The following is a 27,303-nucleotide window of genomic DNA, read 5'->3' as shown; positions in this document are numbered from 1 at the left end:
CCGCCATATCTGGAGAGCATCTGGTTGGGGAAGGTTGGCTCAAAGCACCTTGGGGTGCTGGCTTCATTCTGTGTTGGGGACAGAAATTCTACACCAGCAATTTTATTTAATATGGCTACCAATGTGCTCAATGCATTTTTGTGTGTGGAAAGAACCATTTATTACAAAAAGGATTAGAAGGCTACAATCCTATATAAACTTACCTGGGAGTAAGTCTAATTGAGCCCCATGGGATGTACATCTGTGTAGACGTGCATAGGATTGCACTGTAGGTCTCCAATAATGTCCTCCAAAAAGAAAAGAAACCCTGTAAAACGGGGTGGGAGAAACTGTGGCCCTCCATTTTTTTGGACTACAATGCCTATAATCCCCAACCATTTGCCGTGTTGGTTAGAGCTGATAAGTGTTGGAATCCAACAACATCTGGCAGCCACAGGTTCCCACCTCTGCTATAGAGTTTTCCATGGAAGCATTTTACTTAAACAAGTGGGGAGCCCATAATGGTATTCAGACATCAGAAAAATGCTGGGCCACTGTTGTCATTAAGAATGATGACCATCATTCCCTCCCTGTTTCTCTGACTTGTTAACTGGAGTTTATCCAAGAAAGCCAAATTTATAGATGGTATTGGACTGCACATTTAAAAGGATTAAATATTTAAAGGATTTACTATCCTAGTTTGTAAAATCAATAAAGTTAGAGAGAAAAAACTGCATAAGGAAATTATGCTGTTGCACTTTAAAGTCCTGTTGCAATTTAAATCAGGCAAGTTTAAAACCATGTTACCAAATGAGCATTTAGTACAGTGCAGCAAGCGTTAATTGTAGATTAATTCACTAAAACGTTCAATTATTCGGTGAGACCAAGAGTTAAGGGCACACTTTTAAAAATTATTCTCTTTTGGTTCAGATGTGTTACTGTGATATGAAAGATGGCCCTCACTTTTCTTCAGTAACTCAAAGAGGTTATATGCAAATCTATTTACATATTTTATTCAAATAAAAGCTATCCCACCTTTTTGCTAACAAAGTTTACAATCCACTCCTATGGATGTTTATTCAGAAACAAGTCTCACTGAATTCAATAGCTAGGACTTACTCCCAAGTCCAAAAAGTAAATACCGTAATCAAAACCAAGGACACATATACACCACAACAGAACATGACTGGTAACTGATAAATAATTCAATAGCAGGAAGCCACCAGTGGAAACAAACCAAGCAAATGACAAGACTTTGAAAGTCTAAAAGGCATTGCCTTTGCCTTGCATCTAAAGATCAGTAGAAGGGGGTCGGGTTCCAGATGCTTGGTGCCAGCACAGAGAAGGCTCTGTCCCCGGTAGGCCTTCACACAACTCTAATGAGGGAAGGACCCATAGCAGGGCCTCTTAGGAAGATCTATGGGCAAGTTTATATGGTGTAAGGTGGTTCTTATCCTGGATCCACATCATTTAGGCCTTTAAAAGTTTAAAACCAGTACTTTGAATTGGGACAGACCAGAAACCCAGCTAAAGCCAATGAGACAGTTTTAAAATTGGCATCATGTATTCCATACAGTCTGCCCCAACCTGCAATCAAATGGTTGCATTCTGAACAGGTTATTATTGGAGACCTGTATGGAATGCATTATAGTAATCTAGTGCATAGTTAAACTATGGAATTCCCTACCATAAGATGTGGTGATGGCTACCAATTTGGATGGCTTTAAAAGGGGATTGGATAAATTCCTGGAAGAGAAGGTTATCAATGGCTACTAGCCTGATGGCTATGTGCTACCTCCAGTATCAGACACAGTAAGCCTATATTCATGAGTTGCTGTGGAAGCTGGGCTGGAGTGTGCTGTTGCACCTGTATCCTGCTTGCGGGTTCCTGCTTGACAGCTGTTTGCCCACTATGTGAACAGAATGCTGGACTAGATGGACCTTCGGTCTGATCCAGCATGGCTGTTCTTAATGAATTCAAATTGTTAATTCGTTAATAGGCTAATATATCATCTATAGTTTTGTAATAGGTTGGCAGCCCTAATCTATTATAATATGCCACCATAAACCTGGTGGTTACAAGATCCTAAATAAATGTAATGGGGCTGGCACTGCACAGTATATTGAGAAAATGATATATGGTGAAATACTGCCATGTCATTCACTGTGGTTGTATTATTAGTTTTTGGCTCTATCTTACAAGTCCTCTTTGAGATGAAGGGAATCCAGATTTCCATTGGCTCACACTCTGCATTAATCTTGCATTAGAAAGATATTTCAACATGCACGCTATCCCCCAAAGTCTTCAAGGCCCCTATTCAAAACCAGCATATTTAGGGAGATTTTCCAAGATGTCACTTTCTCTGCCATTCCCAATGGGGTATACAAAAATGTATGCAGTGGAAGGCATAAATATAAATATTATATTGCATTTGCAGAGATATCCTTCTCCCCTGGGACCTACGGCAACCTCTATAGCATGTAGACACTGTCTGCTAGGGCCATCAGCACATCGGATGTGAATGACCAGGGTTCTTGAAGGAATAGTGTCAGTAGCTGTTCTCCACTTTGGGCCTCTGCTCCTTTGGAGAAACTTCACAATATGAGGAATGCAAGATGGTTGGTTTTATTTAATACACTGATCAGTCATAACAAGCAGCCAACACAGAGTATTGGTTTATTGTGTGTAGCTTTTTCTACTATTAGGTTACTTGGTTGGCTATATTACACATTCTGTCGTGTGATATTCAGGATTTTTACCAAATAATAAGCCTTCCCCACATGGTAAGGAGGCCATCTGTATTTATCCAGCATTTGTGCCAAAGAAACACACCCTCTTTCTGATGATACAGCTCACTCCTAGCTTTCATCATTTTGGAATTCAACTCTGTATCTTGTTTTGCTTTAATTCATACAACAGGTCATGAGATAAGAAGAGAATTGCCATATTACTGGTCATTTACATTAACAGATGCCTGGGTCAGACTGGATGGCAACAATAATGTGTTTTATTCTCCGCTTGCTTTTTGCTTTTCCCTGTTCCCATGCCTTCCCCAGCCTGGTGCCCCCCAGATGTGTTAGATTACAGCCCCATCATCCTGAGCCAGGCTAGGGATGATGCAAGTTGTAGTCCAGCAATTCTGGAAAGTGGCAGATTGGGAAAGGCTACTGTAGCATGTAGACAAAATTCTCTTGCTTATGCCATATGTAAGCACTTCTGACTCAAGCCATTATATAGCACACTATATTCTGGTTGATATGGCCTAATAGGTTATGGATGGATCCTACAGCTATGGCAGAGGTAACCATCAGGGATTTTCCAAAGCTGCTATAATTCTAATTAGAAAGCTACCTGAATTAGACCGCCATACTTCCTCTTTCCCTGCTGAAAACGGATCCAACTTTGACTTCCGTTGGACTTATCGAGCTAGCTAGGTCCCTCCACCCTTCCCTGATTAGCACTAATTAGCCACCTGAAACCACAGCCCATGGCTACATAGTCATCTTTTCCATATACAGTTTGTTTAAACTCAGGGGGAAACACCAAATGTTCATTAAGAAATGAATCTAACTCCAAGTCATCCAAAACATATTTCATATTGTTGTAATTTTTGGCACTGATTGAAGATTCTCCCCTCTCACTTGTAAGAACAAGTATAACACCATATGGAGAGAGGAAAAGAAGGCAGTAGATACTATGCCTTGTGATTTTTCTGCAAATATATAGTTTATTTTTCTTCTTATCTGTACAGTTTGCTTGCAAACTCCAGACTTCATTGAGCTGCAGCTTCTATTCTTAAATAAAAGCCATTTATTGATCATAGCCAGTGGTGTAGTGGTAACTTTTGAACTGTGGGCGCTCATCATGACTGTCCCCCCCATGCCCCTCCCCCCAAGGAAAGCTCAGACATGCAAGTAGCTGTGTTGATCCGTATCAATAATCCAGTTCTAGCAATTTTCATCACCACCAGGAGCAGGTCTTTTGTACAGCTAATGGGTACAGCTTTTGTAACCCTAATTGCCCATTCAGGACCAAGACACCCCAAAATACTCTACATTACAGCAAGGAACAATATATTGTTACTGGGAAAATTCATTTCCTCCAAGCTACTTGCGAAGATTGCAGCTAAGCTCAGAGGGAACAGGGGTATCTGAAATCAGCATCCCAGTTAATAAAAAAAAGTGCTGGCACTGAGTTCCCATGACCCCTGGCTCTGCTACACCACTGACTGTTGCTCCCAGATGTTCTAGTAGATCAAAACACTTTTGTCATGTTGCTTCATTTATATGGGTGACACTACCGAGGCTTAGAGAGAGTAACTTGCAGAAGGCTATCCACTTGGATGGCTTTGGAAAGGTCTGAACCAATCTTTGCTGTGTTCGAGTCCAACATTCCTGCCAGTGGATCCCACATGCTCTGATCCAGCTGTAGCTTTCCATCACTAGGCACTCACAATAAATAGTGCCAGCATTTTTCCATCTGCATTAAAATCATTAACAGAGTAGCAATTTAGTTCAATGGCTTCTAAACTAACATGACAATGCTCTTACAGAGGCCTACTCCCATAGGCAGATCTGCCTTGCTGGATTGGGATAATTGGCTGTTGTTGCTCAACACTCTTAAAGGAAGTCCTGAAGATAAAGGGGCTGTTCCTTTATATGACAGCCCACTGTGGGTTATTTAACCCACAGTGGGGCTGCGGTGTGTATGGCTGGCATTTTGAATGTGCAACCCATGTGCCTGTCATGCAAAGCCGATGAGGTTGGTTACATGAGGGCTAAACAACCCTTGCATAATCCATGGTCTGTTTAACCCTTGCAAAACTCATGCTCACTGGGTTTACATGACATTACAACCCCTGAATGATGATATGGGACATCTTTTGTCTCTAGAGGAAATATTAAATGTTCCTAGTCTTTAATTTCATTACCAAATTACAAATTACTTCCCCCTCCAAATAATGATCTTTAAATTATTGAAATCAGTCTGCCCCAACCTGGTACCTTCCAGATGTTTTGGACTGCAACTCCCATCAGCTCCAGACCATATGGCCATGGTCAGGAATGATGGGAGTTATAGTCTAAAACATCTGGAAGGCACCAGATTGGGCAAGCCTGGTCTAAATAGTACTAAGATTCCATAGTCAACTTTTCATTTGGTAATTTATAATAAATTCCTCTGTCCTGATCCTACCACTGAATTTAAGTCCCACCATCATTACCATAGGATGGGCACAATCCGGACGATGCTTTGTGCTTAAATCTACTCTTAGCTCTGCTCTGAGCATGTTTAGAGCACGGTGGACAGGGGCAAGCTGTCTTACAGTGTTTTACCCTGGACCAGTCTGATATTTAAGACACACAGAATTTCAGATTCAGTGGGCTCTGCTTTAAGCCCTTGATGTTCCAAAAAATATTTAGAGCAAAATTATAAATAAACAAATGTGTTACTAGATTGTTCTGATGCCCTTTATTCTATGGCAAACAATGATAAGAGAGTGAAACTGTATCTTGAGAAACTTTACCAGCTCCCTTCACACCAGTTCGGAAAAGATATCCAAAGGCTGGGAATATTAATTGGCCAGATTAACAGCTGATGAAAGGAAATGCAGTAACAGCGCAAATCACTATCTGAAAGGCAGCACAAGCCCAGAAGTAAGCCCGATGGGATGCAATGGAACTTACTCCCAAGTATGTGTGTATAGTATGTTTGGCTGCAGTTATTCACACTTACCTGGGAGTAAGCCCCATTGTATTCCAGTGCGGCTTACTTCCGAGCAGACATGCACAGGCTTATGTTGTAAACATAGCAAGACACCGGCCGTCTCATTCAGGCAACATTGAGCTGTTCAATGCTCAAACTAGCATTTGTGATAGGATGCCGTCCGAGCAGGGGATTCTTAATAGTTGGGCAAAGATCTACTAGAACCTCAAGATCCACCAACTGTAGCCTGGTGCAAGACACAAAACTTAAGTCCTATTCAGATAATCAGCTTACCATATAAATGAACATGTGAGCCAGGAGCACACTGTGCAACTCTGCTTCCGATGACACATGGACCATGTTCCCCCCTCCCATTGGCTATCAGGGTTTCAGCTCGTGTGGAAACCTCTGCACATACAACTGTATACATTGAGGCCTGCGCATGTTTGTGCACTGTCCACTGTGGGATGGCTCATGTGAGTGACACTTGCAGTGGTGCAGTGGAGCCAGGGATGCAGGCCTTGCTCTTTTTTTATTGGCAGGGTCCCCTTCTCTGTTCCCTCTGAGCTTAGCTGCAATTCAACAATATATTGTCCCTTTTTGTAATGCAAAGTATTTTGGGGGTGGGGTGGGGTGGGGGTTTGATCTTGAACGGGCAATTAAGATCCATCTGCTTTACAAAGAGCAGCTCCTGATAAATATGAAAACTGCTAGAACTAGCGTTTTTTTAAATGAATGAACACAACAGCCTGAATTTTGGGCTGCTCCTAGGGGGCGTGGCTATGGAGACTGTCAAGACCAGGGCCTGCACTTCAAAAATTGTCAGTACACCATTAGACACGTGTGATGTTAGGGAGGGGGCTACTCAGCATGGCCCCGCTGCTGGTTCATATGTTTGCTTACCCAATATGTTGAATGCTAGACTGTGCTCTAGAAGTAATGAATTCCGAGTGCAGGATTGTGTTCTGAATACCAGAACTAAATGGAGGTCACTGTCTTTCCATACAAAAATCTATTCCTGGTTATGGCAAGCGTTCTTCCGTTCAGCAATATAATTTAGAGAAGGGTGGGGTAGGAGAGTCATTTTGTTGCTGCATTGCTAAACAATTGGGAGCAAAATCCACACCAAATCACACTACAAATCACTGAGACATCTAGTAGTAGATCCAGATTTCCCTTCTGTCTACCCCTTGTTAAAGAGAACATAATTTCAAGTGGTTACTCCAACTCACTCATGATAAAACCAGCAATTATTTGAGAAGATTATGGCAGAGATGAGGCCTTATGAAAAAGTGAGGCCTTACCTAGGCCTAAAGCCTATAACTGATTACTTAGAAATAAAACTACTGATTTCAGTAGGGCAACTTATTTCCCTAAAATAACCTCCTCCAATTCAATGTATGGCACCCACAGGATTATTTGTTAAAATGTTTCTGTGACCACCCATAGACAGTTTAGAATGTGTTATTCACACAGTTTTTCTGGGTTTAAAACAGACACAACAGGAACAGCTCCAGCTCAAAAATTTATCCCTGGAAACAGGATAAGTGAATAACCAATTCTGATGTAATTCTTCTAATGGCTGGCTCACACAATGTTTTGGTGCATAATAACAGTCCCAACTGTCCTCAGACATTCACTCACAGAAAGAAGAGCGATATATGAAAGATGCCAGGGCCAGTAAGTACGGATTAGATGTGATGTCAAGATCAACTTGTATTCCTTTGTGAACCTGCTTATGTGACCCTAGAAACTATTATAGATCGGGTGGGGAACCTGTGGCCCTCAAGATGTTGTTGGACTACAATACCATTGGCCATGATGGCTGGGGCTGATGAGTGTTAGAGTCAAAGAACATCAAGGGCAAAACAGGTCCCCCACTCCTCCCTTATAGAGACCAGACCTTGTCATATGATTTGATCTAACCAGGTATCCATACAAACCTTGCAATTCACAGATAATCTGAGTTGAATCGTGGTTGGTGCACACCTATAGATTTTAGGTTCAAGGCCTATCGCATGCTTGGATTCTCGGAAGGAACCTAATCTTTAAAAAGCATCCTTAAAAAATAATACAGATTTCTGAAAAGAGCAGATTTTAAATCCTTGTTTTAAAATGATACATGTAGAAAAATAAAGTGTGGCAACAATATCACAATTACCATTAATAATTCGGTCTGGGGATGGGCGGGAAATGCCAGTCAAACATACAAATGTCACGCTTGTTCCTTCTAACTAATTTTAGATTAGATGGTCAAAATTAAATAGCAATGATGCTATTTCATTGGTTAGGAGAGTCTTTTTCAACATGATGCACTTTCTCAACATGGTGTTTTGGATTACAACTCCCACCATCCCCAACCATTAACCATGCTGATTGAACCAGATGGGAGTAGCAGTCTAAAACATCTGGAGGGCACATTGGGAAAGCTGGGTTAGGAGATCAGCATCTGCTTATGTGGCCATCTGGGTGGTTTAATAAATTACAGAGTATATATGATTTCAGTTGAAGAGACTAGCACTATTAACATTTCACATGGTTTCAAAACCTTGCGATTTTGTGTTAGAATTTTGACATTGCTTTTCCTAGAATCCTATTCCTGGAATCAGTCTTGTGACAGCAGATTATTAAATAGCCTATTCTGTGGGGCTGAAGGGCAGCCCTGCAATTTGTACATTCTTGGAACAAGCCAAAAATCACAGCTGAACTTTACCAAGGTCACAGCCAAGGAAGGAGCTCCTGATTACATCTGGCCAGTGATAAAGCAAAAATGAGCCGTGAGTAGAATATTAACCTCTTCATTCTCACACTGTCCAGCAGGCTACGACTACTTAACAACACACCGTTACCTCATGTTTATTTTACTGCGCAATTCCTTTGTACCATTCAACAAGTAAAAACCACCACCACCATACACTGTCAAAAATAAAAACATACCTGTCAGGGCCCAACAGGGTGAGAGGCAAGTGGCATGATCCTTAGCAGCCCATTTAAGTCCAGGGGTGGCAAGTGTGGGACTAAAGGCCAGAGACAGATGAGGTTCCAGGTGGGCCGGTTCCAGGGCCGACCCATGCACTTTACTACCTGAAACAAAGAAGCAAATAGTGCCCGTCCCCACCCTACGTCAAGATGCATAGTACCATAGGCCAACAAAGTTATTTGGGATGACTAAGGTAGAAATTCCAACAAGCAGCTCTTCCCTTCCCTGGATATAAAAATAGAATAATAAATTAACTAACCAACAATTTGCTACCTTTTTATGACACGTAAAACCAGCTGCCTAAGGCAGGCACCTCACTCTGCCTTATGGTAGGGCTGGCCCTGGCTGGTTCTGGAACAGGCAGGTGGTCAGCTTCCAAAAAGTGAAGCAGGACTAGGGTATCAAAACTGTTGCTATAGAAGGCCAGCAGGGGCCCTATTGGCTCCCCAGGTTACATGATTCAACTGGGCTAACATGTTGCAAATCCTCTTTCTGCAGAAAAGCCTTCCCTAACGCGATGCCCTCTAGTTGTTGGAGGATACTGATTATCTAGATCCATTCCAGTCTGGGTTCTGATCTGGTTACGGGACTGAATCAGCCTTGGTCGCCGTGATGGATGACCTTTATCGAGAGAGGGACAAGGGGAATACAACCCTGTTAATCCTGCTCGATCTCTCGGCGGCTTTTGATACCATCGACCATGGTATCCTCCTGGATTGATTCCGTGGGATGGGCATCGGAGGCACTGTGTTACAGTGGTTCTGGTCCTACCTACGGGGTCATTTTCAGAGAGTAGCATTGGGTGACCAGGCCTCGGCCTCTTGGCTGTGGAGTGCTGCAGGGCACCATCTTGTCCCCAGTGTTATTTAACATCTATATGAAGCCGTTGGGAGCGGTCATTGGGGGATTTGGAGCTAAATGCCATCAATACGCTGATGACACGCAGCTCTATCTCCCTGTGACAACTGAATCAGGTGAGGCTGTGCAGGTCCTGGACCAGTGCCTAGACTCAGTAATGGGCTGGATGAGGGCCAATAAACTGAGACTGAATCCTGGCAAGACGGAAGCCCTGTGGGTGAGTGGTTCCCGAGTCCACAGGCTCATTGCCTGTTCTGGATGGGGTTGCTCTGCCTCTGAAAGAACAGGTTCGTAGTTTGGGGGTACTCTTAGACCCATTTCTGTCGTTGGAGGCTCAAGTAGCCGCCACGGCTCGGAGTGCCTTTTACCATCTTCGGTTGGTTCGCCAACTATGGCCTCTCCTGGACAGGGATAGCTTGGCCACGGTGGTACAGGCATTGGTAACCTCAAGATTGGATTACTGCAACACCTTGAAGCTGCTCCGGAAGCTGGAGCTAGTGCAGAATGCTGCAGCTCGGCTGTTGTCTGGAGCTGCCCCTTTCCAGAATGTAACTCCTCTGCTGAGGGAACTGCACTGGCTGCCTATTCACTACCAGGCCAGGTTTAAGGTTCTTGTACTTGTGTACAAAGCCCTGAACAACTTGGGACCAGGATACCTGAGAGAGCGCCTACTCCCTTACCAACCTGCCCGGTTACTGAGGTCATCCAAGGGCCTGCTCCTGGTGGTTCCACCTAGATCCATCCTCCGATTGGAATCCACCCGGGGAAGAGCCTTCAGCGTGGTGGCGCCCCTCCTGTGGAATTCCCTGCCTCTGGAAATCAGGCAGGCTCCAACCTTGTACTCCTTTCGGCGCCTCCTGAAAACATCTTTATTACTAGCGTTATTGCCTTTCCTTAATATGCAGCCTATGCGGCAGGGTCTTGCTATTTATTGTTTTACTCTGTACAGCACCATGTACATTAATGGTGCTATATAAATAAATAATAATAACAATAATAATTGTACGCTGCTCCGAATTTTTTCAATGGGGAGCGATATATAAATATTCTAAATAAATAAATAGTTGTTTCAGACTTCAACTCCCATCAGCTCAAGCCAGCATGGACAATGATCAGGGATCATGGGGGTTGCAATCTAAAACATCTTCAAACTGGGGAAGTAGGCAGCCCTTTCCTCCACCTGCAGACTGATCCAATGGTGCAGAGAACAAGGTGCCTGAATCCTGCTGCCAAAATCCTGGCATCTTAAGAGTATGTTAGATTTCATTTCATTTTATATCTCTTATTACATTTCTATACTGCCCAATAGTCGAAGCTCTCTGGGCAGTTTTTAATGATTAGTTAGTTAGTTATGTGCCTTCAAGTCGGCTTCAGCTTATGGCGCCTCTATGAATCAACGACCTCCATTCACATCTGTTGTAAACCACCCTATTCAGATCTTGCAACTTCAGGCCCATACCCTCCTTTATGGAGTCAATCCATCTCTTATTTGGTCTTCCTTTTTTCTTTCTACCCGCTGTTATTCCCAGCGTTATTGCCTTTTCTAACGGGTCATTTCTTCTCATTATAAAGTATGATAGCCTTAATTTCAATGTTTTCGCTTCTAGTGAGAGTTCTGGCTTAATTTGTTCTAGAACCCACTTATTTTGAAAGTACATTATACATTGTATAAAAATCATGTATATACAAACATATAAACAGAGAGAACACAGGGACACACATATATCTAAACAATTTTAAATGATCAAGAATAAGAAAAATCCTGGACTTCACAAAAATCCAGGACCTGATTAAAATCCAGGTCATATGTGTGCAATTCTGGCCACAACGTACTTCCAATGTAAAAACCCCACTTCTAACTATCATATTTTTTGAGAGAATGAGAAAAGAAAAAGGTCTTGTCTTGCTTTGAATTTTCACTAAGTTAGAAGCTAATAAATATTCAGTGTTCTGTTCTGTCATGTGATCTTCCCCCTCACCGGATTACTGCCACTATATCTGGGGAGGGCAACTTGTGGTCTTCCAGTTGTTTTGGCCTACAAGTCCCATCAGTCCTAGCCAGCATAGCCAATGATGAGGGATCATGGAGTTGTAGGCCAAAACACTTGGACGATGAGCCTACCCTATAACACTGATTTTATTGTTTGCATTATATATTTTGTTTCCGCATTCTTTTATGTACAGGTACTAATTATTTATTTTTGTTACTGCCACACTGATGTTATGCTTTGTTATATTGGTGGCTTTTTTAAAAAAAAAATCTATGTGAAAAAGTGTTAAAATATTTTACAAATAAAAAGTAAACAATAACAGAAAGACAGCAGTCTATCAGTGGAACATCACTGTTACTCTTAACATTGCTATACCTGATGCTTTACAGAGGAATAGAAAACCCCCCACAGAGGTCTCTGTCTGAAAGAGCTTACAGTCTATATCAGCCTTCCCCAATCTGGTACCCTCCAGTTGTTTTGGACTACAACTCCCAGGATTTCTAACCATTGGCTATACTGTCTGAGGCTGATTGGAGTTGAAGTCCAAAACATCTGGAGGTTGGGGAAGATTGGTTTATAGTGTAATCCTTTCTGGCTGTTGTTTCCACATGTTGTGGCAGCATTTCTTGCAACATGTCTAAGGATTTGGTGCCATCTAGGGGCTAAAGAGTGCTAAATTTATTTATTTATTTATTTATTTATTATATTTCTATACCGTCCAATAGCTGAAGCTCTCTATAGAATCTATGAGCTCATGAAAACCAAAGCTCATTACAAAAATTCCAGGAGCTGTATATTAGGAGCAATACTTTTGCCAACTAAAATGTCAAAAATAGCGTGAAAACTCTCAAGTTCTCCAGATCTCTTCAGACTACAACTCCTAGCATTCCTGACCATTGGCCATGTTGGGTGGGGATGATGGGAGTTGAAGTCCAAAACATCTGGAGGGCACCAAGCTGAGGAAGGCTGAGCTAGATGGTAAACAAAGCATACTAGGGGGTGAGGAAAAAAACTGGCTGGTGTTGAAGCCTGTATTTAGTTGCAGGCTTTTGATGGAGTAGTTCTTGACATTCAGTTTACGCTCTGCTTAGTCTACTAGGTGCTGGGGTGGCTTTCAGGCTATATCTAGGACTGCTGGGAAGGAGAACAAACAATGGTTAATCCCCTATTAAAAAAATTAAAAATAAAGTACATCTGTTACCCATATTTATCTCCATCGTTATGTGAAACACTCAGGTTCTTTGGTAGGTGAGAAACTGAAGTAGAGAGAAATTAAATGGGGTTTTTTATATTAACAAAGTTGGAGATTGTTTCAGAATTTGTAATCCAATATGTAACATATGGGGGTTGAGAAAGGCTTAATTATAGGGCTAACAACACACCATTGCTTTATGTAATTTTGCACTTTCAGGCAGCAGTAACTCAGTAGAGCTTCCTAGATACAATTAAGCGTTTGGAATTCATTCTTATCTAAAGTCTTGAGATGAATCTGACTTATATTGCCCACGATTGCTATCACCAGTTTGACATTATAGTCTTCTACCTGCGCCCCTCTACCCATCTTGGGAGACAACCAGCAATACTTGTCTTAGTTTGTTTGTGTATTGCTTGTCTGTTACCCCCTCGGAAGCAACATTTGGCTCTTCTCCCTTTCCATTCTGCATAATTCATGGATGCACATTCACATATAACGGCTGGATTTTATATTTTATAAAATGAGGGATCGACCATGGTTTTGTATTTCTTCTTCTCAGTAACCCTTGGATGGGTCCAGTTGCAACCTGAAACCATCTCAGAACGTGGTAGAGCCTACTTTGAAAATCTTTAACCTCCTCCCACTTTCCATCCATCAAGACTGTAACCAAACACAGACTCGATGGCTTGGATATCAGCCACTTTCCCCCTCCTTCCCCCACACCCCACTTTTGCTTTGTCTCCCATCTTGCCTGATGAAGAGTTCTGGAGATCTCGAAAGCCTGGACAGTATTTGATAACCCCTGAGTTGGCCTAATCAAGGAATTACTGTGATATGGATTTTGGAAACATTCAACTGTAAACACTTCACCTCAAGAGAGGGGAAAACTAGACATTCTTCCTGCAACCATCAATTTGAAATAGCATGGAGAATGGGAAAACTTACATTGGGTTTCCCCGATTAGCAGTTCCTGTCACTATGACTGCTTTGTTCACATCACCAGGCCAGGGATCAGGCGACCTCCAGAGACAATGAGATGATCTCCCTTTTCTCAAGGACAAGGGTGACTATGGGCTATGGAGGAAAAGATCATTGTGCTTTGCTTTCTCTGCTGCCACCAGGAATCCATCCGATTGGCTGGACTGCCACACGACATTTTGCTGTCTGAGGTGGAGCAACAAATGTCTCCTTTCCCATCAAGGTGCAAAGTACCCAAGGCCAGGCAAGTTTTTTGGCACCTGAGGCAGAGAATTCTACATGCCATTTACCCCTTACTGACAGTAAAAATGCAATAGTAGAAAATTAAATAACTAACACCTTGCTGCACTTTCGTGACACCCAAAGTCAGCTGCCTGGGGCGGCGACTTCATTCTGCCTATTGGTAGGGCCGGCTCAGCCCACTGGGAAGTGGGAGATCATCCCAGAGACCTCTGGCAGTACTACTCTTTTGCCCTCCCTTTATCCCTGCCAGCCCCTGCTTTCTTCTTGGTGTTGTTAGAGCTAGAAGGAGTATGAGAATTGTGTTCAGTGTACCCCCACATCCCCAACAGGAAATGGGACATCACTCAGAGGTGTGGGTGTCATCCTAGCTGCATCAGTGCCAACAAGATTCTCTCTCTGGCATCCCTCTGATTACCGCTGTCCCCTTGCAATATGCCCCTTTCTCTGCTGTGCCCCCCCCCCCCGGTTGAGGAATGAGCTCCCCAGAGAGGTCCGCTGGCACCTCCACTGTACTCCTTTCGTCGCCAGCTGAAGACCTTTTTATTCTCTCAGTATTTTAACACTTAATTTTAACTTAAATTTAAATTTGACTGTTCTAACTCTGTATTTTAATCTTATATCAATTTTGCTGTGTGGTTTTATCCTGGTTGTGCTTTTTATACTGTATTTTGTATTTGTGCTTTTAACCTGTTTGTTGTTTTATAATGGTTTTAATTTTTGTGAACCGCCCAGAGAGCTTCTGCTATTGGGCAGTATAAAAATGTAATGAATAAATAAATAAGGCCAGGTATTTGTGGCTCCTCAATCACCATGGTGTCAGCTGAACCTCTTCCTACAGAAACCAATGGCTGCTTTTGCTGTTGCTCCACCACACTCCTTTTGGCTACACCAGCACCAACAAGGTGGCTGGTGACCCATTCTCCCAGGTCAGCATCCAGTGGTATAGTGGAGCCCAGCTTGCGGGGTCAAGAAAGCACCAAGACTTTCGATTAGCAAAGACAATGATGTCATCTCTCCCTCTCCTCCTAGGCTTCCCTTTCCTTCTGAGCTTGGCTGCAATTCTCAGGATAGCTGGGGGAGAAATGGATTTTGCCAGCAACAATATATAGTTGTGAGCTATCTCTGTTCTAATGCAAAGCATTTTGGGTGGCTTGGTTGTGAATGGGCAATTAACACCTGTTAACTTTACAAAAGACCTTCTTCTGTTGGAGATGAAAGCTGCTAGGAAAGGTTTGTTGATATAGATAAATACAGCTGCCTGCATATCTGGACTCTGATGGGGGGGGGGAGGGAGGCTGGCTGGCTATGGAGTTTGCAATTATTAGCATAGCCACTTATGAATTGACCAAAAAGAAAAAAGAAAAAAAAGAAAAGAAAAAAAAGAGAGCAAATGCATCACCAAAAAAGAGGTCAGTGATTCACAAATGCTATTTTTTTGGGTATAAATGCAAATTTGGACTTAATTATTGTAAGTTAAATAGAAATGCAGTGCATCTCACCATACTGTGGAAGAGTGTGACAGGTGACCTGTCTATGACTTCATGTTCAATCTGCCATCCAGGTGTTAATTCTTGATGGGCAAAGGCTGACCACAGGTATTTGTGGATCCTCAATTACCATGGTGTCAGTTGAACCTCTTCCTACAGAAACCAATATATCACTGTGGTAGCTGCCTCCTTTTGCTTTTACTGTTGCTTCTGCTTATGGCTCTTTTTCTTGAAACTGGAATTGGACAAAGCAACTCTTCAAATAGAGGGTGGTCTGCAATAAAAGAATACAAATCGCCACACTAGTCATGAGTGCCTTTACTTCAAAATTTACCACTAATGGTGTCTCTTCAACTGGTAGCAACAACCTTCTCTTTGGTGCCTGCTCTAGGTTTTTGAGGACCTTTGGGCAAGCCATCTTCATTGGCTAGTCTCCCTTATCCATCACCATTGTCATCAGTTGCTCTTGTTCCTCCTCCTCTTCCTCCTCATTACCACTTGCTTACTTGCAGGCAGAAAGCCAGCGAGGAAGTGGTTCCTACTGCTCTCCATCACGCTCTTCTGGACTCAAGCAAACGATGGGTGAACAAGCAGGTTGCAATGGTGAAAAGGAGAAGCATCTCTAGGGCGGTCTTTTTAGTGAACTCCAGGCAGGTGCGGTGTAGAGCCAGTGTGGTGTAGTGGACTGGGAGTTGGGAGATCTGGGTTCTAGTCTCAATCACTCTCCTTTATTCCTCATATTGAGGCAGTAGCTAAATCTTGTCGATTTTTCCTGTATAATATTGCCAGGATTCGATCATTTTTGTCTGTCTCTTCCGCCAAGACGCTTGTTCATGCACTGGTTATTTCACGGCTGGACTACTGCAACCTTCTTCTCTCTGGCCTTCCTTCCTCTCACATCAGTCCGTTGGTCTCTGTTCACCACTCTGCTGCTAAGATCATCTTCTTGGCTCGCCGCTCTGACCATGTTACTCCACTTCTGAAACCTCTTCATTGGCTTCCAATTCACTTCAGAATCCAATATAAACTTCTCCTGTTAACCTTCAAAGCTTTTCACGGTCTAGCTCCTTCCTATCTCTCCTCTCTCATCTCACACTATTGCCCTGCTCGTGCTCTTCGCTCTTCTGATGCCATGTTTCTCGCCTGCCCAAGGGCCTCTACTTCCCTTGCTCGGCTCCGTCCATTTTCTTCTGCTGCCCCTTATGCCTGGAACGCTCTTCCAGAACATTTGAGAACTACAAGTTCAATCGCAGCTTTTAAAGCTCAACTAAAAACTTTTCATTTTCCTAAAGCTTTTAAAACTTGATGTTGTGCAGACTTTATACTGTTAGTTTTACCCTACCCTGTGCCTGCTTACCCTACCCTGTGCCTGTTTGCCTTCTCTTCCTCTCCTTATTGTTTTACTATGACTTTATTAGATTGTAAGCCTATGTGGCAGAGTCTTGCTATTTACTGTTTTACTCTGTACAGCACCATGTACATTGATGGTGCTATATAAATAAATAATAATAATAATAATAATAATAATGGAAGCTCACTGGGTGACTTTGGGCCAGTCAGAGACTCTCAGCCCAACCTACCTCACAGGGTTGTTGTTGTGAGGACAAAAATGGAGAAGAGCAAGATTATGTATGCCGCCTTAGGTTCCTTGGAGGAAAAAAGGCAGGATATAAATGCAATAAATAAATAAATACCTTTGATGCTGGCCATGGTAGTAGCAAAAGCAGTAGCCACCACAGCTATGATACATTGGTTTATGTAGGAAAAGGTTCAACTGACACCATGATGATTGAGGACCCACAATTTTTTATTATTATTATTATTATTATTATTATTATTTATTTATATAGCACCATCAATGTACATGGTGCTATACATCTGTTCGAGTGCAGAGAAAGTTCTGCTGTGGAGCAAATTACTGTTTTCTGCTTCTTTTGTTATCTGGCATATATCATGTTAAAGCTGTGCATGCAAACGAGTCCCTGATGTTGCTCGGTCCTGTCATTTGCTAGATCTGAAAACTCTGGCTCATAAAATCCCCAATAAATCTTAGTCTTTAATTTGGCACAACACCTGTTGCTATGTCTCTGGTTGTTCCAACAGCTACTGCAGAGGTGGGCAACTTGTGGCTCTTGACATATTTTGGCCTACAATTTCCATCCGCTCTTAGCCAGCATAGCCAATGCTGATGGATGATGGGAGTTGTACGCCAAAGGTTGCCCACCCCTGAGCTTCTGAGACAAAATAAGCAATAGCAACTCTTTAAAATATATAAAAAATGAAGACTGTTTTTGTTCAATTTGCCTGCTTACCATTATGTAAATTGTTAGTATACTACAGTTTATTGAATGTGATTGTTGTGACTATGATTTTAATGATATATTTGTATTTCAATTATTTGTATTGTATGTTGCTTTGGGGACCTATGGCTGAAAAGCAGCATTTTATATTATTATATGAACAATATCCCCAATAGGGAGTGTAGTACCAGGTCCTTAGTGTCTAGCCTTCTTGCTGTTTTATCCCAGAGAAGTTCCTGAAAAGATATCTGTGCTGGAAGCCTGTGCTGTTAGTTTAACTTGCAGGCTCCTAATGAAATGAAGTCTGTCCTGCTAAGCAGGAATTAAAACCAGCTGTTACTCTGTTCTGTCTGTAGCATAGGGTTGCTTGTGAGATAATGGGTTGTATCTAAGGTTAATTGTCCTTAGAGCAGACCTATTCATTTCAATGGGTCTACCCTAAAGATGACTAACTTTGGATACAACCCATTGAGCAGGATAAAGAAAAATGTGCTTGTCCTCTTAATAAAGTTTATTCTTCAGTCACAGCTGGGGGTTATTACAGAGAAAAGCATGCACAGATACATCCCATTTCTGTACTACATTTTAAATCTTAATCATGGGACTGAAAGTAAGCTCTAGGCAGAGGCTGGTGACCTTTGTTTGAAAGTTAGCTCTGCTGTGAGATTTTGTGGCATGTAAGGGAAAGACAGGGCAGACCTGGCTTGTCTCTATGGGTCTACTAGACATTAAATTCTCTTACTGCAGATTGATCCAAAATGACCTCCACCACCTGGTTGCACACCTCTAATCGTTAGCTCAGTTTAGACTGAATCACATTTTACCCAAAGGCATGCATTGAAAGAAGAACAAGAACTTACTTTTTTAGCAATCGTTTAAGCTCCCCGACTTTCCAATAACTATTTACATAAACCATGACATAAAGGGGATAAAAAACCACACCCCTCTTCCAACTGAACACACTAGGCCTTACTTCTGAGAAAACACACACAGGATCAAGCCATACATTATTTCGTTATAATTTCATATAGCATCACCAGTACACATGGCACTTCATAGGGTCTTGCTATTTACTGTTTTACTCTGTACAGCACCATGTACATTGATGGTGCTATATAAATAAATAATTAAATAATAAAATAATAATTACCAGACTCTTTTGTGTATAGTGGTGGCGGGGAACTTGTATAGACAAGAAACTGCCGAGTTAGAATTCATCAGCAGGTTTAATTCTATCATCAGAGGCTTGAATTAGGATAATAGATTTTTATCACACTCTATGGCTGAGTTCCGACGACACCCCAATCAACGGTTGTTTCCCATTGTGTTACTATTACTCCTCCCCACCAACTCAGCCTATATGTTAATTAACTTGCCTAGTACCAAGATGATATCAGCAACAGCTGCACTGTAAATTACCACCATCAGTACTTTCTGCATTGAACTTCCTTCTGACCTCACCGTTTACCATTCCCGCCCCTGCCCCGTACCTACTTTATAAAAAACGTGAAACTCTGTAGTACTGCACGCATCTGATGAAGTGGGCTTGAAAACTAACGCTAGAATAAATGTGATACTACAAGACTTTGTTTTGCTGCAATAAGCTAAGCAACAAGGCTGCCTTCTAGAATGTGCAGAAGACAACAAGACTGCCAGCCAAACCAAAGCACACGGTCATGGCGGCCCATTCATTTCTATGGCTAGGGCATCAATCAAAAGGCAGAATCCAACACTGCCCTCCTCTCGTAGAAATCCCGCTCCAAATTCCGGGCTGGGGGAAGAGCCTTTTCCTAAGCCCTTTGCCTCCTCCCCTCCCGCCGCTACTCCCACTTCCTGTTCTGGCCGAACTACAACTCCCAGAGGCCTTTGGGCTGTCGCTCTGGGTCTGAAAGTGAAAACAAACTTTCGGGCAGCCCGTTTCAGTGGAAACGCCGCATGTTTTGTTTCTCTTGTTTCCGTTCTCGGAGCTCAGTGATGTGCGGAAAGAGCGATCGGGAGCCTCCTCAGGCCGGGAACGGGCGCTGGTGCTCCCTGGCTCTGCGGCAGGTTTGAAGGAGCCGGGAGACTCCGGCGGGGAAGGCCGAGCAGAGAAGCGCCCAGCGCCCACAGTTCAGGCTGTGGAAGGGCCGCCGCCTCCGCCTCGCTCTCGCGCGCGCACGAGCCCCACATGCGACCTGCAAATGTGAGTCCTGCCCCTCCCGCCCCGGCTCCCGCCCCTGGGCAGCCCGCCCTAGTGGTTGGCTGTGGATGCATTTCCTTTTTCTTTTCCCCCATGTGGGGATAGGTGGGGAGAGAAGCGACTTCTCTACATCCCCTTGAGCAATACATAAACATGGAGGCGGCTGCTGGGAAGCCAGGCGGCGAGGACGACGACGAGGTGGTGATGATGGTGGAGCCGCCGCCGCCGCCGCCGCAGCAGCGGCAGAGCCCCGCCGGCAACGGCGTGGGGGCTCCCGCCGACTCGGCCATGGACAGCTACTTGCGCTCTCAGGGACTGTACCGCAAGCGGGTGGCGAAGGACGGCTCGTGCCTCTTCCGTGCCGTGGCGGAGCAGGTAACGACGTGCAGGTTTCCTTCAGCAGGGCTTGCTCACGGGGCGGCTCAGGCGGGGCAGCTGCTGTAAAATGGAGCTGAGGGTGAGCGAGGTGGGAATGAGGAGGATGCGGGTGTCATTTGCTCCAGGCCCGGCTCCCTTTCGCCTAAACCTCCCATTGGAACCGAAGGAGGACTTTGACCTGTTGGTGCATGTTGCCTGCGTGACTTGTGGCGGACGAGAAAACTGGGGGAGACTAGTTCGGAAGTTTTGCCGTCGCATTTTCCAGGACAAGAAACGGAGAGCGGTTAGGGTGTAGCCGCCTCAGTCATGAAAGAAACCGGTCTGGGAAAGGCGGTCGGGGGTGGAAACGAATTCTCCAGCCTTTCCTCATTTGCGCGCCTTCAGTGAACTTGCGTCGTTAGAGAGAGGGAGAGAGATCCGCTCGTCGCTTTTTCTTAGTTTCGAGGGGAGCGGATCTTTCCCCTCTCCTCCACTTGGTCGTCTTGCTCTTAAATCCAACCACCACTTCTTGTTTGCACCTCCCACTTCTGTTACCTTATCTCCTGCTTGATATGCTGCTCATTAGTCTGCCTGCAAAGGAAAGGACAGCGGACTCTTATTTATTGGACTATATAATTTTCCCTTACTCCTGTCCCTCCATACTAGTATAATATAAATTGTGGAATGGGGAAAAGCTTTTGGTTCTGTGTATTACTAAAATACAAAGCGCTTTGACGCAGATCTGCCAGGTTGTCTTTATTTCTTTTTTCCTTGTTTCTTTGGCTCAGCGGACTTGTGGAGCATTTGTGTTCAAGCTGGAATTTAACGTTCAGCCTGGAGGAAGTGCAAAAAGTTGCCCGGCCTATGAAGTAAATAAATGCCCCGAGGGCTGCTTTAAATTAGGCTAGCTTCCTGTAGCTATAATGACTCAGCACCTTTTGGAAAACTTTAGCTATTCTTTCTGTGCTTCTACTTTTAGGGGCAATTGCTGGGGGTGAGGAAGCAATATTGGATTCTCTTTATCAAATGGATTCTTGGTGTTCAGAAGTGAATCATCAGTTCTGAGAACTGGTTTGTCATAGTGGTTAAAAAACTCATTAAGGGCTAAGACAAGCTATATTCTCTCTGCAGCCCCCCCCCCCCCAGTTCATTAGCAATACCGACCCAATTTACAGGGTTCTTACAATTACGATAGGCTAATGTGTAGAGTGATTTGGACACTTCAAAGCACTACATAAATGTTTATTTGGGCCAGTCGACTCTGCCTAACCTACCTCACAAGATGGTTGTGAGGATAAAATGGAGAGAGGAAGGATCATGGACGTCGCCTTGGGCTCCTGTGAGGAAAAGATGGGGTATAAATCTTAACCACTAAACAAATAAATCAGATACCTCAACATAAAGGTAGTCCTATAAATAATAGCGTACAAATATGGCCATACATTTTTGTGACTTGTTGCATGGAGTGATATCAGGTTTAGAATTACTGCCTAGATTTTTGAGCTCGTCCTTGGATGTGCCTTTAGCTTCATTAGAACTGCATGCCAATTCCTTGAGCTAGTCTATGATTCAAGTCTGGTCTCCACAGAGGTGGTATTATGAGGTGGTTGAATTTACAGTACCCTTTGAGACTGTGGGTAAGAGGTTTTTGAATGCTCCACTCAAGTACAAAGCATCACCCAACTTTTTAAGTAGAAAACCAGCACTTCACAGTACAGGCTGGGTTGGGTTTGGTTCAGTCCTTTCACTTGGAAGTATGGTTTTATAAAAAAACCAAAATAAAATGCAGAGTAGCTTGCAAAAAATAGCATTACTTCCATTTCAATTGGTAGGGTCTATTCTCCCACCTCAATCATCTGCATGTTTAAACCAGGCCTCAGTCTTTGGGTTATATTTGCCCAGATTTAAATTTGCCTTTACCACTAAGATGACAATTTTGATTCTTAGATTTTAAGTTTGTATCTAAATATATGTATGTTCAGAATTCAGTAATGTGTTGTTAATTCATTTGTAGCTTTCATAATTTTTCAGTCAGCTCATCAAAACCCATTTTTTTAATAACTCCTCCAGGTTTTCCACTCTCAATCTCAGCATCTTGACATTCGGATGGCCTGTATAAACTACCTGCGGAAAAACAGAGAGCAGTTTGAAGCGGTAAATAAGCACTCTTTTATTGTGGTTGGCCTGCAGAGGCCAATTGTGGTTTTGCTTTGCACCTATGAATGACCCTTTTTTGGGAGTGGGGGTGCATCTACTCTCCTTCCATTACACTCTGGCTAGGGACTAAGTTAATTTGCTTTGATCACCTGGAAATCTCCATGTACTATATCCTGTGATGGGATATAAATGTTCTAAATAAACAAATAACCAACAACAACAAAAAAGATCACCAGACTGGAACAGTTTTATTCCTCTAACATTTGGGAGAGAAAATGGGCCCTGACTTATCAGGTACTTGGAGTTTCCATAAAGAAGTCAGCAGCAGAAAGTGCAACAGTGGTGCATATACCTGTGAGCCCTAATATACCACCCATTATCTTGGCTCCTTTGGAGCTATTTTTCGTAATCTGTTCCCACAGTCCTCTGCTGCTCTCTCCCTTCTTGGTTTAGGTATGGCTTTGGTAGTATTCTGGGTGTAGATGTGGCTTTCACAGGTATTGTGTCTGAGACAACTTGAAAAAAAAGCCTATGGTACTCTTAGAGTAGGTGCCTGGATCCCATAAGCAAGTAGAGATTGCAATGTGTAGCCAGGAGCATGCCAGGAGCTACAGATGTGATTTCCACAGGCTTGGCAGTACATTTCAATTTGGGGTGGGATATTCCCACATTTCACATTACAGCCTCCATCAGGATGTGCTAAGATGGAGTGTGTTGTATGCATGGGAGAAGAAGGCTGTCTGTGTATGTGCTCAGCTGTGTGTAGACATTAAGCTCTTGACCCATTGCTGTATGGAGATGGCTCCATCCAGGGCCACCACAGAGCCACCCCGGGGCTTTCCCCATGTATAGACAGCCCCATCAGTACTGTTAAAGCCATATTCTGTGTGATGAGAGAGGAGGGGGAAGTGTGTGGACTATTTTCTAACCATGACGGCATCAAATGAAACAATTGTGAAGTTTGATCAAAGAAGGGAAGAAGTTGTTGAAGACTCACTTTTATATACGGTGCCAAGGTGCAGCTCTCGCACCTGTCTTCAGTGCCACCATATAAACTGCCTTGCCATTTCTCTTGCTATTGAGTAAATAAAAGTTAAAACTGCTAAATCACCACACTGCTAATTTTTTTTAATGTTTTAAAGTTTATAGAGGGACCATTTGAAGAATATTTGAAGGGTCTGGAAAATCCACAGGTATGTATTACTGGATTATGAGTGTCATTTTTTAAAAAACATAATGTTAAGCCAAGCCTGTAGGATTTATCTAATTACCCTAAAGTTTAAACCTGAAATATGAATAAACATTTTTTTATGTATGGCTTGCTGTCACATATGAGCTGCTCTCAAAATTGGGTGCAAAGGGGCCGAAACGATACCCGCTATTTCAAGTCTTGCAGGTGGGGGTCACTTTTTTGAGTTGCACAGAACTTGTAAGGCCCTGCAAGCCAAAATTTGGGAATTGTTTTTTCCTCTCCTCTGCTAGCTATAACAACTTGCAGGAAAACTAAAACGAAGTCCAAGCTTCAACTGGTACTCAAAGGTAATAATTTATTGTCGAGTGTGCCAAAGGCATTGTTAGGACAAAGGGGTCTTCGTGTATCTTTCTCTATCCTTAAGGGTAAAATGGCCTACTCAGTGAGCGAGTTGCCTCAGCTGGTGATGTAGAGTAAATGAATATGCATTGGGCAATTTACTTGTAATAATTTATTACCTGGAATCTTTATTTTTGGCTGCCCTTCCTGGCCAAGCCAAAATTGGAGTTGTCCGCTCCCCTCCCCACTCTTTTCCTGACAGCATCTCCCCGCCACCCGCCCAAGAGAGCATGCCGGCTTGGACATGGCTGCTTGAAGGCACTGCAAGTGCCTTTGCACAGCACTATCCCAAAACCGTCCCCCTGCCCTTTTCCAAAGGATGGGCTGGCAGTTGGATTAGGCCACATCTGCTGGATGGTTCATCCAGGCACCTTCCAGGGGTGATACCAACACTCAAACCACCCACCATGTCTTTGAGGATGTGTTTTCTGGGGGTTTTCCCCAGCGTAACCCTCTAGGCACCTGATCCTTGCAACTTTCAAACAGACCGCAGCTATTCGCCCAAACTCAGGGCTAGATGGGGGCGCAGGTAGGATTACCACAAATTGTTGTAAACCACCCAGAGAGCTTTGGCTATTGGCTTTTGACCACCTCTGCAGCTTTAGAGCTAGGAGGGTGGTTGACTGCTTGTCACGCTTGCGAGAGAGTGACAAACCGAATTCTTGAAGCCTGATCATGACCTCTTGAGCACGAGTTCGTGGCTTTTCCTTTTCCTTGCCCTCCATGGCTGCAAGTTCTGTTTTTCTGGCTCTTCTGGGAAGGCAGTGCAACAGAGCTGGAGCGGACGATGCCATTTCCCTCATTGAAATACTGTCTTTGAAATTGCTGCTGATAGAAGATAATGAATCGATGCCAGGCTAAAAGACGCCATTCCTGCAGCGAGCATGCTGTTTGCTGCTGCTGCTGCTGCTGCCGCCTTTTTCCACTGTCTGTGAGTTGTTTTGGCTCACTGGGGGAGGATATGGAATGTGGTTGAACTCCGCCCCCCCAAAGCCAATTTGGCCTATTACACTGTTGAGACAAGGCATAGAATCATGGAGTTGGAAGGGGCCTAAAAGGCCATCTAGTCCAATCCCCTCCTCAATGCAGGAAATCCTCAGGCTTTCAACACCTTCTGCTCCTGAGCAGCAAGACCTATTCTGGAGTTTCCGTCATGGCTTTATCGTATTATTGGTTCTTGCAAGCAAAGAGCCGTTCTCGGTGGTCCAATTGCTTAATGTACAACTCAACCAGTTCTTGTATGCACAATTGGACTCATACAGGGCTATGTAAAGGAGGGAAGGGTTGGGGGGCCATGGGAGGGATTTCTGCATACGAGGACAGAGCATGCAGGAAAGGAAGGATCCAGTGGGGTGCTGGATTGGGGCCCAAGTTTTTTATTAACCTCTGTATTTCAGGGAGGATGACACTTCTGTGTGGAAAAATAGGGGAAATCTAATTAAAATGGGTTAAAATGGCATTAAAACTTTTCATTGAACTACTGAAAGCAATTCTAGTTAACAGCAATGACTCCTCATTAACTGAAGTATGATATGGCAAAGATATTGTTTGTTTGTTGCCAGTGATTTAATGGGAGTCGGTGAGCAACATCCAGGCATCCCAGTTGATTAGAGGAAAGGGGTTTTTGGTGGTTTGCTTTCTGACTTGACCTAAATATATTCTTAGTGTTCGATTTTTCACTGCAGTGACTTTCCCCCCCTCTTTGATACAGGAATGGGTTGGACAAGTGGAAATAAGTGCCCTTTCACTTATGTACAAGTAAGAAATATCTCAATATATTTCCCTTGATAAGATTCAAAACTACGTTTTAGTCTACATGAAGTGTGAGTTTGAATTTGCTAGGAAAATACGACACACAAATAGACAGTTTTCATTTGCACTGGATGGAGTGTTGTCATTCAGGGGCCAACAAGAAAACAGTTGCTTTGAGGGATAATCTTCAATCTTAAATACACTTACTAGTGGGAGAATAATTTATTTCAGCAAACTTTCTTCCAAGTATGGGCTAGCTATAGAATGTTTCTCTATTAGCCAGTCAAAGAAAACTGTCTGTTTTCAGTGTCTATTCTTTTGGCAGTTTGACATGAGTGACATTCATTTGCTGTGTTGCCATAGTAATATAAATAGTCACAATGAAATCGTTTATAGATCAGTCCTATATATGCCTACTCAGAAGTAAGTTCCATTGAGTTTAGTGTGTCTTACTCCCCAGAACTGGGTATGGCATTGCAACCTTATTTATTATCTGAACTCTGGAGCCAGGACTCAGATTTAAGGCAGTAGTTTTAAGTATATGTTGTTCCTTGAATAAATAAATAAAGGGGACCAGATTTTTTAGTTGATAAAGCAGAGTCAACTTAAAAAACCCTCCAGTGCACATATGTGATTGGTTCTTGTGTATTCTTTTTGGGAAATGTTGCAAAAGGTGGGAGAACAGAGAATGCATTATGCAGATGAAGATAAGTTTATGGGATTTATGGGATTTCTTATGTTGGGGCAGTTGTACTGAAAATATTGGTCTGGAAGGGAAGGGACAGACAAATAGTTGTGGGTCAAGGGAGGTTAAGGGGTGCAGTTGTGGTTAGAAGCCGTTGCCGGTTTCTGCTGCTTGGCATAAGCTTCTGTTGGAATTGTGCAGGGATCTGGTGGTTGTTGTCGTGGTGTTCTAGTTTTAGCAATCAAAATACATGTACTGGGATGAAGAATCCACAAGCCATTGTTGTACACTGCCTTGATGACTTTTTAGCAGATAAGGTGGTATATACATTTTAATGTTCAATCAATGATAAACTGTCTTTCTTGTGCTGCTACACACACCTGAACAGTTTAAACAGATAGTTGTACACTTTTCTGCCAAGCTCCATTTATACTGTTCTTATTAATTATCCCTTTTATTTTAAAGCCTGTATTTTATCATGTCCCTCTCCACCCCTTATATCTCCTTCTAGAAAAGATTTTATAATATATCAGGAACCAAATTCCACTCCTTCGCATGTCACTGAAAATGGCTTTCCTGACAAGGTAAGACACACGCTAATAGAAGTGAACATGCAACTGACATGAACGCAAATAGGGATGAGGCTTTGGCACAGGAAGCTGCCTTATACAGAGTTTGACCCTTGGTCCATCTAGGCCAGTATTGTCGACACTGACTGACAGCGGCTCCCCAGGATTTCAGAAAGTAGTTCTACCTGCCCCATCTGGGGATGCTGGGGATCAAACCTGGGACCTTCTGCATGCCAGCTATGGGCGCTGTCACTGAGCCATGGCCATTCCACTAACAGAGTTGGTGTAGGACGTTCTA

At 43.2% G+C, this 27,303-nt stretch overlaps 2 protein-coding genes across 3 annotated transcripts in view; one reads left to right on the top strand and one right to left on the bottom strand.

Annotated features, from left to right (window-relative positions):
* Window positions 1-8,671, bottom strand: part of SMAD1 (SMAD family member 1) — a 113,370-nt gene extending 104,699 nt beyond the window's left edge. The window contains exon 1 of the mRNA XM_063136369.1: window positions 8,621-8,671. The gene's annotated coding sequence lies outside the window, so the exon portion shown is untranslated. The remainder of the gene's footprint in view (window positions 1-8,620) is intronic.
* Window positions 8,672-19,608: 10,937 nt separating this feature from the next.
* Window positions 19,609-27,303, top strand: part of OTUD4 (OTU deubiquitinase 4) — a 29,854-nt gene continuing 22,159 nt past the window's right edge. Inside the window, exons 1-6 of one of the 2 annotated variants that reach the window (XM_063136375.1) lie at window positions 19,609-19,897; window positions 20,000-20,269; window positions 22,322-22,405; window positions 23,551-23,601; window positions 25,711-25,757; window positions 26,948-27,020. In XM_063136375.1, the coding sequence (XP_062992445.1) occupies window positions 19,883-19,897; window positions 20,000-20,269; window positions 22,322-22,405; window positions 23,551-23,601; window positions 25,711-25,757; window positions 26,948-27,020 (540 nt within the window). In that variant the 5' untranslated portion in view covers window positions 19,609-19,882. The remainder of the gene's footprint in view (window positions 19,898-19,999; window positions 20,270-22,321; window positions 22,406-23,550; window positions 23,602-25,710; window positions 25,758-26,947; window positions 27,021-27,303) is intronic. The other variant, XM_063136374.1, reaches the window with a different exon arrangement.

This window comes from Elgaria multicarinata, chromosome 10 (genome assembly GCF_023053635.1).
Source record: "Elgaria multicarinata webbii isolate HBS135686 ecotype San Diego chromosome 10, rElgMul1.1.pri, whole genome shotgun sequence".
In the NCBI taxonomy this organism is placed as follows: Eukaryota; Metazoa; Chordata; class Lepidosauria; order Squamata; family Anguidae; genus Elgaria; species Elgaria multicarinata.
The sequence above is the reverse complement of the archived record's forward strand: the minus strand, read 5'-3'. Positions and strand labels throughout refer to the sequence as shown.